General features: G+C 46.8%; 1 protein-coding gene across 1 annotated transcript; it reads left to right on the top strand.

Annotated features, from left to right (window-relative positions):
* Nucleotides 1–1,743: 1,743 nt before the first annotated feature.
* isl1a (ISL LIM homeobox 1a) lies at nucleotides 1,744–6,531 on the top strand. The gene is made up of 6 exons (XM_020938391.2): nucleotides 1,744–1,771; nucleotides 2,342–2,531; nucleotides 3,971–4,230; nucleotides 4,969–5,255; nucleotides 5,505–5,672; nucleotides 6,233–6,531. The coding sequence occupies exons 1-6, from the start codon at nucleotides 1,744–1,746 to the stop codon at nucleotides 6,347–6,349; spliced, it is 1,050 nt and encodes a 349-aa protein (XP_020794050.1). The 3' UTR covers nucleotides 6,350–6,531.
* The last annotated feature ends 5,303 nt before the right edge of the window (nucleotides 6,532–11,834 follow it).

Below are 11,834 nucleotides of genomic sequence, written 5' to 3'. Positions count from 1 at the left end.
CCACTGCACCATCTGTCAGCCCGTGTCAGGTGATGGCGGCTCTGCTCCTGCCTCCCCCGGCCTCCCCCTGTCATCTGGAGGGTCAGGCTGGTCCATATGGTGGTGGGGCTCCCAGGGGCCCCAATGCTGCCGCAGAGGGCCGGACTCTGGACACTCAGGCCTGTCACTCACACACTCAAAGTCAGGATGTGCACCAGCTCGTCTTATCTCCAGTCACTTTCTCTGTTTGTAAACTGTCTCCAGGGTCCAAAAAAGCCAAATAGAAGTTTGATGTATTCTTAGATATACAGAGGGTAGAGTAACCAATGTTTTTACTCAAGTTACTTCAAAATAATATTACTCAAGTGGAAGAACAAAGTATGATCTAAGAAAGTTAAAAAAAAAATATTTAGAAAAAGTACTACTCAAGTGTAGTACTCCAACAGCCCTCCTCTTGTGCAACTGTGGAGAGATAACAATTTATAATGATTTATAATGCGAATTAAATGTCATGTGAAGGACAATACATGAAATAAGTCACAAAATCTGCTGTTTTCAAAGGACAGACACAAAAAATGAGACATAAATCAGATCTGAAGGAGCTGCAAGAAAACACAAACGTTTAAATCATTTCACATGGTCACAAAAAGCTTTTTTCACTTAAGACTCAATCAGAGTGGGAAAACAAAGCACAACTTTTGCCCAAGTAAGAGTACTGTTACTTCAAATAATAATAATAATAATAATAATAATAATAATAATAATAATAATAATAATATTATTATTATTATTATTATTATTATTATTATTATTATTATTAAATAAATAATACACAAGTAGGAGTAAAATGCTGTTGCTAGAAAACCACAGTTTTTTTTCAAAAGTTACTCAAGTAATGTAAGTGAACACTAACACTCTGAGTGTGCGTTATACCAGACTGTATATAGACATATTAGCACGTTAGCTCAGTTTAATGCCATAGTGTGGAACATGCAGGTAAAGCAGTGAACTTTCACAGAGATGAGCCGGTGTCAAACCCTCCACCAACAGAGTCACGTGGTCCACTCCTGCTGTCCGCGCTCACAGTGATGTCTGAACCTGTGTTTGTTTCAGTACAAATACCTGTCGTGGAGTAAAGATAACACCACATGGTGGAACATTCCAGGCAGAGCAATAACATCTCCATAGAAACTAACAGGTGGCAGACAGATTTATGTTGACTTAGTGTGTGTCCCCGTGTTCCTGAGTCCAGACAGTCCTCTCCTCATGGAGCGCGTGGGTGTGTGTGGACACCAGAGGGCGTGTCTGCGCTCTGTCTCTGCTCCAGGCCTGTAGGTCTCACAGTGTCCATACGTGACAGGACGTGCACATCCACCTGACTGTCCCCGCACAGACAGACGCGCGCGAGCGTGACTGTGCACGTTTGGGCAAAACTGTCTCCTTTAGTCTGCAGCCTCTCACACAGTCCAGGGAGATGCACAGGCGCGTGCTTGTGTGTGCGTTGCTGCAGCCAATCAGCTGTGGGCGCAGATGACGTACTGTTGTCCTGCGTCAGCCCCAAGCGCCGCGAGCGTCTGGACTCCACACACACTGCAGACTGGCGCGCGCACTCACGCACTGTCCGCGAGACCCGCAGTCGGACCCGCAGTCGGACTCGCGCCAGGACCCAGGACCAGGACCCAGTACCCAGGAGCAGAGCAGCCCGGGACAGTGGACCTCACCGCGGCCTTCTTCACAGACCTGGACTCGGACTGGGACTCGGACATGGGAGACATGGGGGACCCGCCGAAAAGTAAGAGCAAAACGGACACCTGTCAGGCCTGTGCTCCCTGGAGCATCGACACTAACAGTGCCCAGGACAAAAAGAAAAAAAAAAAAAAAAAAAAAAAAAACATCATATAAACATGAGTGAGCTTCATAGATCTGAAATTATGGATGAAATGATGGATATTATAATATTATAGAGCCGCGTGTTTGTGTTAAATGTTGTGTTGTGTAGAGTTACACAATAAGAACCACGATTATGAATGTCAACTAGTCACACTGGATTCATTCATTTTACAAATTCAACTATTTCTAATTTTCCAACAATAACAACAACAATTATTATTATTATTATTATTATTATTATTATTATTATTATTATTATTATTATTATTATTATTATTATTATGAATTAGGCTCTTGTTATTATATATTAGGTGGAAGAGATTGGACAGAAGTGCGCTCGGTGCAGTAACGGTAGGATGTTGTCACTTCAGGCCTTGGCGCAGTGAAACTTTACTGAAGGATCGTTCCGCTTCAGGACGGTGGAAAAACCCCTGTGATTGTGACTGTCTCTAATGAGAGCGTCTTGTTGCAGAGAAGCGGCTCGTCTCGCTGTGCGTGGGCTGCGGGAACCAGATCCACGACCAGTACATCCTGCGCGTGTCCCCAGACCTGGAGTGGCACGCGGCTTGTCTCAAGTGCGCGGAGTGCAGCCAGTACCTGGACGAGTCGTGCACGTGCTTTGTGCGGGACGGAAAGACCTACTGTAAACGGGACTATATCAGGTACGAGCCCGGAGCGCGCAGGGCGATGCCCCGGGGTGAGTGAGGCTTTCTCCGACTCAGTGAGAGCGTCTCCCGGCTAAGCCCGTTTTTTCCTGGGGCCTGTGGGTATCCCCGCGGCTGACTGAGCCTTTTCCTGGCTCTTTCCGTCCTCCTCCGGGCAATGCTCCTCACGGGACCTGGACAATAGCAGCGCTTCTTTGGATTAAACCGTTTCAAAAGCTCGGTCTCCGGGCAGCGACTGACCTGAGCGGTGACGCACCATCACACTTCGTAAACAGATGTGAGATTCTCCTGGAGCGAAATTCAAAACCAATAAATTTACAAACGGGATACAGTCAAACTTTTGAGCACGTTTGACCTTAAACCAAACAAAACCAGGACAAAAAGAGAATCGGCTGCGCATTTTGTGGACACGCTCATCTTTACGCACAGCACTTTGAAACAAGTTTCTAATTCAGCAACAAACGACGTGTTCAGATTGCCTCAGAGCGTCGACTTTGTGTCTAAATAAAACAAATATAATAGTAATCATGAAAATATCTAATTCAGAGCTCGTTTAATTAAGATGAAATGATCGTCTTTACGCATCTCCAAAGTGCGGCGCACAGCTGGTAGAAAAAGTTGCCGTTATTTTCTGAAATACAGAGCGACATCTCCCAGAGGTGATTTTACAAATGTTTTCCGAAAAGAAGAGATAAGAAAAACACAAGTCTTGGAAGTGGAACCATTTTGGAGCAAAGAATAAAATTATTAATTCTAACAAAGTGACGAATCAAACATATTATTAAAAAAAATTATATAATAATACAATTATTAATAGTTTTGATACTGTCTCCTCTCCTGAGGCTTCGTGTTGTCTCAAGTCAAAGACATTTACATGTTCCATTTACATTTACATTTGAAGGCGCGTGTTAGAACAGGCCCGCGCGGTGTCCTCTTCAGCCACAGTCTCACCGGAGCCCGAGGACAAACATGCGTTTAACGTGTTTAGTGACACAGTATAGAATCATCTAGATTTATCTAGAATCATCTAGAATAATATAGAATAATATAAAGACCTATAGATATTCTCCATAGTGCCATGGAATTAAAAAGGGCACTGACGTCAGTCCCGAACCCCGAGCCGCATCCCGAACCCAGACCAATATCCGGGACATGACCCGTCCAAGATGACTGGTAATGATTGGTCAGTGACACCACGCGCCTCTGTTATCTTGTTCTCCCACGCGAGGCTCATTCTATCTTTTATTCCTTATTTGGAAAAAAGCACCGAGTCTTTAAAAAGTCTTCACAGCCGTGACCCTCACGCACGCTCCTGTGACACTCACGTGCCAGTACATATGATTTTATGTGATTCTGTCTTTACTGTGCAGTTGTTCTTCGTGTATTTCAGTTTCTTGCGCGCTGTGGTCTGACAGAGGATGTGCGTGTGTCCGCAGGCTGTACGGAGTCAAATGTGCCAAGTGCAACATCGGCTTCAGTAAGAACGACTTCGTGATGCGCGCACGAGCGCAGGTCTACCACATCGAGTGTTTCCGGTGCGTCGCGTGCAGTCGCCAGCTCATCCCCGGGGATGAGTTCGCTTTGCGTGAGGACGGACTGTTCTGCCGCGCGGACCATGATGTGGTGGAGCGCGCGACCTTGGGCCCCGGGGACCCCCTGAGTCCGCTGCACCCCGCTAGACCACTGCAGATGGCAGGTAGGTGTGTGCGTGTGCGCGTGTGTGCGTGTGTGTGTGTGTGTGTGTGTGTGTGTGTGGGAGGGGCACTCTTCAAAACTTTACAGCTGCCCAAAGTGCCATAACAAAGTTTTAACTTTAATTCTTCTAGTGACAAAATGTCACAAAAAGAAAAAAAAAAAAACTTCTATTTTTTAAATATTATATCATATTTAAAAAAGTGAGTGCAGGAGCTGTGTGTGTGTGTGATGATGGAGACAAAAAGCTGCATGTTTGACCCATCGGCTCATGTAGCTCACACAGACACAGGCCCAGGACAGAGCAGCACATGTGCAGCGCCAAGTGTACCTGTGTGTGTACCTGTGTGTGTGTACCTGTGTGTGTGTACCTGTGTGTGTACCTGTGTGTGTACCTGTGTGTGTGTACCTGTGTGTGTGTACCTGTGTGTGTACCTGTGTGTGTGTACCTGTGTGTGTGTACCTGTGTGTATCTGCAGTCTATAACTGCATGCGTGTGTGTGTGAACGTGTTTTTGTGTGTGTACCTGTATGTCTGTCCGTGTGTGTGTCTGCCTGTGTGTGTACATGTGTGTACATGTGTGTGTCTCCATGTGTGCACCTGCAGTCTATACCTTTGTGTGTCTGTACTTGTGTGTGTGTCCGTGTGTGTGTGCCTGTCTGTGTGTACCTGCAGTCTGTACCTGTGTGTGTGTAACTGTGTGTACCTGTGTGTGTTTATGTGACTGTGTTGCGGTCCACAGCGGAGCCAGTGTCGGCGCGTCAGCCTGCGCTCCGACCTCACGTGCACAAACAGCCGGAGAAGACCACACGAGTGCGCACGGTGCTCAATGAGAAGCAGCTCCACACCCTGCGCACGTGCTACAACGCCAACCCCCGACCCGACGCCCTCATGAAGGAGCAGCTGGTGGAGATGACCGGCCTCAGCCCCAGGGTCATCCGCGTGTGGTTCCAGAACAAACGCTGCAAAGACAAGAAGAGAAGCATCCTCATGAAGCAGCTACAGCAGCAGCAGCCCAACGACAAGACGGTACAGCACCCATATGACACCCATATGACACCCATATAGCACTTATACATGACTCCCATACAGCACCCACAACACAACACCCAACATGAAGCAGCTACAGCTGCAGCAACCCAATGACAAGACAATACAGCACCCAGCACCTGTAAGACACCCACCTGACACCCATACAGCATCCATCCACACATGTCGGACTGCTCCCTGGGTACATTCGGTCGCACTAACACATCCTGACTTTGCGTGTGCCCACAGAACATCCAGGGTATGACGGGGACTCCTATGGTGGCGGCCAGCCCGGAGCGCCACGACGGAGGTCTGCAGGCCAACCCTGTGGAGGTGCAGACGTACCAGCCCCCCTGGAAGGTCCTCAGTGAGTTCGCCCTGCAGAGCGAGCTGGAGCAGCCCGCCTTCCAGCAACTGGTGAGAAACATGTTCACACTCCTCTGCACATGCACGCTCCTCTGAATGTGCACGCTCCTCTGCATGCACGTGCACACATATTGTACAGGTGCACACTCTTATACAGGCAGAGACACTATGCTCCAAAGGCCAGACACTCTGCATGTCCAATATGAAATCTTTCCCATGGAAACATTGTTTTATTGAATGTCTTGACTAATAATGTCCATATGTGTGAGTCCTTCAGTGGAGGAGACAGCACATTCTCATCTGTGTAATGACTTTAGGTTTTAGAGACGCTCCTTACTCAGGGTCTCAGTAAAACACTTAAAACATTTTAAACGGAGACATGTGAACATGAGGCTCTGTTGATGTGAACAGTAGTCGGACTCTGCTCCTCACACTGCGGCTCATGCGCCTCTGTTTTTATTTGCGCACATCCTGTCACAGGAGTTTCTGATATCCACGCCAAAAGTGCAGTGGCTTAGGCTTTCACTGTGCCTCCCGCAGTGACGGCAGATCCGCTCCGGGGGGTCGCTCACTCTCTCCTGGCCTCACTCACCTCCTTTCGGTCTCCGCAGGTCAGCTTCTCGGAGGGAGGCCCCGGTTCCAACTCGACGGGCAGCGAGGTGGCGTCCATGTCGTCGCAGCTGCCGGACACGCCCAACAGCATGGTGTCCAGCCCCATAGAGGCCTGAGCGGACACGTGCACGCGCGGTGACCACCTCATGGCCTGAGCGGACACGTGCACGCGCGGTGACCACGTCATGGCCTGAGCGGACAAGCGCAGCGCGTGGCCGTACACTGTGAAGACAATCAAGGATTATTCCTGACGTCATACCGACGGAGCCTCACGCGCGTTGCCGCAGAGACTCGGGACGTCCCGGGACTTTTTTTTTTTTTTTTTTTTTTTTTTTGCCAAACGCGGTTGGGCCGCGCGCACGGCCCGCGCAGACTCACTTCTCCGGCCACGGCCACGCGCAAACTGTCGGGACGGACGAGAGAGCACTCCCCCGGGCACGCGCTGCCGGACCTGTGTCCGTGTGTCCGAGCTCTTCTGTTCCAAAGATGTTGATTTGTTAGCTCCGGAAGAACATGTTCGTTTGGTCCCGTGCAACAAGATTGATGATTATTTATTATTTATTGTCAAAGCATTTGCCACATTTTGTGTAACTTTCTTAAGTGAAGTAAAAGAGAAAAGAAACGTCTACGCCTGGTTCTGTCCGAAGGTACCGCTTTTCCTCCTCTTCATCATCACATGCCATCACGGGGATAGTCATTATTTTTATTGTGGGATTTATACATTTTACCGCATCTCATATTTTTATAATCTAATTTTTTCCTCCTGACAAAGTCCGCGGTGTTGTCGCTGTAGACGCGGTAAACGGCGCAGCGCAGGCCGGGCCCGTGAGGCCTCACAGGAGACACGGAGCGAACGTGATCCCCGGTATTGATGCGCGGTCGGAGGAAGAGTGTCAACAAATATGATTCTCCTCGTGACTATGACCTGCACAGCCGCGCGCGCACGGCTGTCTCATGGAGTTAACGCGTACTGCGCACGGACACGTTAAACTGGAATTACGAAAATGTGTGAAAAGGCCCCGCAGATGAAATATTCATTTTTTCTTCGCTTACAGTCAGAACCTGCCAACTTCACACTCGAGTCCCGTTAAACTGGCTGTCGCTCATTATGCACGGTCATTACGCACGAGGACGCGGGGCTACGGCCGAGGCGCGCTCTCCCTTTAACCACACACGTAGGCCGAACGAGTGTTGGACACGTAAATGTGGAATAAAATGTTAGAAATAAAACAACACAGTGTAAATGAAATCTACAGTTCAGAATAAATCCTGACTCCACGGAACATCACCTGAGCTTTGGCTTTACAGTTTTACTAAGTGCAGGGTTTAGGGTTAAACATATTGTTATTCAGACTATTCATCAAATACTAGACTAAAGGTCTATATTGAAAACACATGCAAAACTGTCTACAAAACTGTAGTGGAACTGTCCATGTCCCTCGGCTCCAGAGCTCCTGTGGGTCTCGTGCTGTACTGCACCACTTTTTACAAAAGACCGTCCTCCCCACACAATAATGATACTTTCTTTTATTTCAGCGTGATCTTAAATATCACCACAGATCCTTCTTCAATGTAGACATTATTGTAGCGATTAGAGATGATTGGTCTCCCACCTGAGGGCCTCCCCAGGGGTCTGAGCCTGTGGAGTCTCCGGAGTTCATAGAAGCATTAGGGAGAATACGTATCACACTCACACTGTGTTCATCACAGGAAATACTTGTGTCCAACTTTGAGCTTTGTTAAACGTATATATATATATATATATATATATATATATATATATATATATATATATATATATATATATATATATATATATATATATATATATATATTTCACCACTGTGTTTTTATCAGCGATACAGAGTCAGAGTTGTAGATGCGGGAGCAGTAGTAGACGTTGTGTCTGAGCTGATGTGATGAACACTTCTGTGAGGGAAACAGGACTTTGGCTTCATTCAATACCTGCACTAAAAAGCAGCTATTGTTTAAGTATTGTTTAAGTGAAAAACTAAAAAGTACACAGCCCTGTGTGCCACGCTCCACTTCACAATGACTTCAGCTGCGGCTGCAATCCATTCTGAATCACCATTTGAATGTAGTTTTTGTAAATTATCTGCATTTTTAAAGTACCATCATCTGCTCCACAAACATCTCCTGTCCTATTCTCCGTAGAAACATCTAACCCTGCAGGTTTCCATCTGTACAAACATGTTCTGAAATAGGATTCTTGTATGAGTTTGTCAATTCAGATTTCAGTCTTTTTGTCATTTGTTCTGAATGTGTTTAAGATGTGAACTTTAAACAGAATCACATTATTAAATCACAAATTTAATTGGAATACTTCTCAGACATTTACACTTATGAAGTGATTGTGTTGGTGCTTTGACTTTTCCCCTTTCCACCTCTTCTACTCCATCTGGTCCTGCTCTGGTCCTGGTCTGGTCCTGGTCTGGTCCTGGTCTGGTCCTGGTCTGGTCCTGGTCTGGTCCTGGTCTGGCCTGGTCTGGTCCTGATCTGGTCCTAGTCTGGTCTGGTCCTGGTCTTCTCCTGGTCTGGTCCTGCTTTGGTCCTATAGTCTGGTCCTGGTCCTGGTCTGGTCCTGGTCTGGTCTAGGAGAGGAGCTGCTGGCTCCTGATGGTGAATAATTCCTGGGCTTTGGGGCTTTGGAGTAGGACATTTGTCATTGTTCCGTGATGTCCCGGTTTTTCAAACAGCTGACCCAGAGAGGAAGAGGAGAAGGAAGCGGAGGAGGAAGACAAAGAGAAGGAAGAGGAAGAGGAGGAGGAGGAGAAGGAAGTGGAGGAGAAAGAGGAGGAGGAGAAAGCATGTCCCTTGTGGGCTGCCGTATTTGTGTACCTGCTTCACTCATGGAATGATTCTAAAATGGAGGCGCGTTTGGCAGATTTCAGGCAGTAAAAAGGCACTTGGACGTAATTCAAATGTCCAAACATGAATCTTGATGTTTCAGTTTGGAGCTGTTGAAAATGAAAGAGCCATGTTTGTAGAACAAGTCTCTTGTGCTTCAGTTCAGGTTTAAAGTGTGCCAACTTTGACTTCTTGCTAAAATAGAGTTTAATCATATAAACCAAACCTGTGAGCCTCCTCCTCAGTGATGCTCTGAAGGATTTACAGTGTGTGTGTGTGAGGATCTTTATTTTCCTGGATTCAGGACGTCTCCCTCTGATTTCAGCTCCACCGGCATAAACACACTGCTCTGTATTTACTTCATTCTCCATTTTGATTTTCTTGGTCATACTTGTAGGATTCGATAGTGTTGAACACACTGCTTTGTTTGTTTTGTTTATTTATTCATTATTTTTTTTATTTATTGACTTATTTACGCTGGCCTCATAGTGAAGACATTCTTAAGGTATTTTGAGTCTGGTCTTTTTCAGCAGGGTGTACAGTAGATTTGATACTTGTTGAGTGAAACTGACTTTACTGACTTTTATTTCATAGTGTTATATCAATTATTTATTGATAATTGTTTTATTTTAAATATAAGACACTTTATGGTGTGGCTCTTCAAATGTCCACACACAGTCTCCTCCTCCTCCTCTGTTTATGTTCAGGTGTATTTCTTCACTATGGGACAGTGCACATTGCTCCACATGTGTGAGTGCAGCTGTACATGTGAGTTTGTCGTCCAGGCTGATAGACTGTCGTCCCGTACGCAGGTTCAAGACAAGAAACAAGCCACAAGCACAAAACATTCATGTCATCTACCACAACTACTGGATCTCTCCGTTTACACATTTTAAGAAAAATATACACATAGTTTTACGGACACTGAGATGAGTTTCCCACCTCCTCTCCTCCTCTCCTCTCATACCTCCTCTCTCCTCCTCCTCTCCTCTCATACCTCCTCTCCTCTCATACCTCCTCTCTCCTCCTCCTCTTCTCTCCTCCTCTCCTCTCATACCTCCTCTCTCCTCCTCCTCTCCTCTCCTCCTCTCCTAATGACCCCTTATCTCCCTTATTATCTCTCTCCTTGTACGTCTCCTTGTTTCCTCGTCTCCTTTCTTATTCTCTCCTCTCTCCTTGTCTCCTTTCTCCTCGGCTCCTCTGTCCTTGGTTGGTTTCCTTCTCGCTCCCTCCGTCTGTCACTAAAAGCCGTTCTTCTGGTGCAGACTCAAAGATGTCCACTCTTCATGAGATCTAAATATTAGGATTTAGAGTGATTTTTTTATTTATTTTTTTTTGACCCATTTGGAAACTGGTACATTTGTCACATTCTAAACAAAACCATCTGACAAAGAAACAAGAAAATTGCACTTCAAAAAATAACAACACAAGTGTCAGTGGTGATGCTGCACCTGCCTCTCCTCTCTGTGTGTGTGTGTGTGTGTGTGTGTGTGTATGTGTGTGTGTGTGTGTGTGTGTGTGTGTGTAAGTGTATGCGCGTGTGTGTGTGAGCAGGCTGTGTGTGTGTGTGTGAGCAGGCTGTGTGTGTGTGTGTGTGTGTGTGTGAGCAGGCCGTGTGTGTGTGAGCAGGCTGTGTGTGTGTGTGTGTGTGAGAGAGTAGGCTGTGTGTGTGTGTGTGTGTGTGTGTGTGTGTGTGAGCAGGCTGTGTGTGTGTGTGTGTGTGAGCAGGCTGTGTGTGTGTGTGTGTGTGTGTGTGTGTGTGAGCAGGCTGTGTGTGTGTGTGTGTGTGAGAGTAGGCCGTGTGTGTGTGTGTGAGCAGGCTGTGTGTGTGTGTGTGTGTGAGCAGGCTGTGTGTGTGTGTGTGTGTGAGAGTAGGCCGTGTGTGTGTGTGTGAGCAGGCTGTGTGTGTGTGAGACTGTGACAGTGTTTTCATGTTTCTGTTGACATCAGTGCTGTAGTGTGGGTAAAAAGTGGTTCCCATAGGATTTTAAATCTGCTTTTGTTTCCACAAAGTTGTGTGTTAAATCTTGTGTTTGTGTGTGAAAGCTGCATTAGGCTCTGTTCTATCAGTCATGGCATGTGTCTTGAGTCTTTTGCGTCTCTTGAGTCTACTGTGAGGCTTGAGTCTTCGGCGTGTCTTGAGTCTGCTGTGAGGCTTGAGTCTTCGGCGTGTCTTGAGTCTGCTGTGAGGCTTGTGTCTGCTGCGAGGCTTGAGTCTGTTGCATGTCTTGAGTCTGTTGTGTGACTTGAGACTTTTGCGTCTCTTGAGTCTGCTACAAGGTTTTAATCTTCTGCGAGGCTTGAGTGTTTTGTGTGTCTTGAGTCTGCTGCGAGGCTTGAGTCTTCTGTGAGGCTTGAGTCTGCTGCGAGGCTTGAGTCTTCTGCATCTCTTGAGTCTTTTGCGTCTCTTGAGTCTTCTGCGAGGCTTGAGTCTTTTGCGTGTCTTGAGTCTACTGCGAGGCTTGAGTCTTTTGCGTGTCTTGAGTCTACTGCGAGGCTTGAGTCTTTTGCGTGTCTTGAGTCTGCTGCAAGGCTTGAGTCTTTTGTGTGTCTTGAGTTTGCTGTGAGGCTTGAGTCTTCTGAGTCTCTTGGGTTTGCTGTGAGGCTTGAGTCTGTTGTGAGGCTTGAGTCTTTTGAGTGTCTTGAGTCTGCTGCGAGGCTTAAGTCTTCTGTGTGTCTTGAGTCTGCCTCGAGGCTTGAGTCTTTGGCGTGTCTTGAGTTTGCTGTGAGGCT

The sequence above is a fragment of the Boleophthalmus pectinirostris genome, unplaced genomic scaffold, assembly GCF_026225935.1.
Source record: "Boleophthalmus pectinirostris isolate CB_2022bp ecotype Guang Dong unplaced genomic scaffold, ASM2622593v1 HiC_scaffold_4, whole genome shotgun sequence".
Taxonomy (NCBI): Eukaryota; Metazoa; Chordata; class Actinopteri; order Gobiiformes; family Gobiidae; genus Boleophthalmus; species Boleophthalmus pectinirostris.
The sequence above is the reverse complement of the archived record's forward strand: the minus strand, read 5'-3'. Positions and strand labels throughout refer to the sequence as shown.

What these genes read in the sequence shown, in the direction of transcription:
- isl1a (XM_020938391.2), top strand. Translation starts at nt 1,744, where the DNA reads ATGGGAGACATGGGGGACCCGCCGAAAA. An exon ending in TAGACCACTGCAGATGGCAG is followed by an intron (nt 4,231 to 4,968) that starts GTAGGTGTGTGC and finishes TGCGGTCCACAG; the next exon opens with CGGAGCCAGTGTCGGCGCGT. An exon ending in AGCCCGCCTTCCAGCAACTG is followed by an intron (nt 5,673 to 6,232) that starts GTGAGAAACATG and finishes CGGTCTCCGCAG; the next exon opens with GTCAGCTTCTCGGAGGGAGG.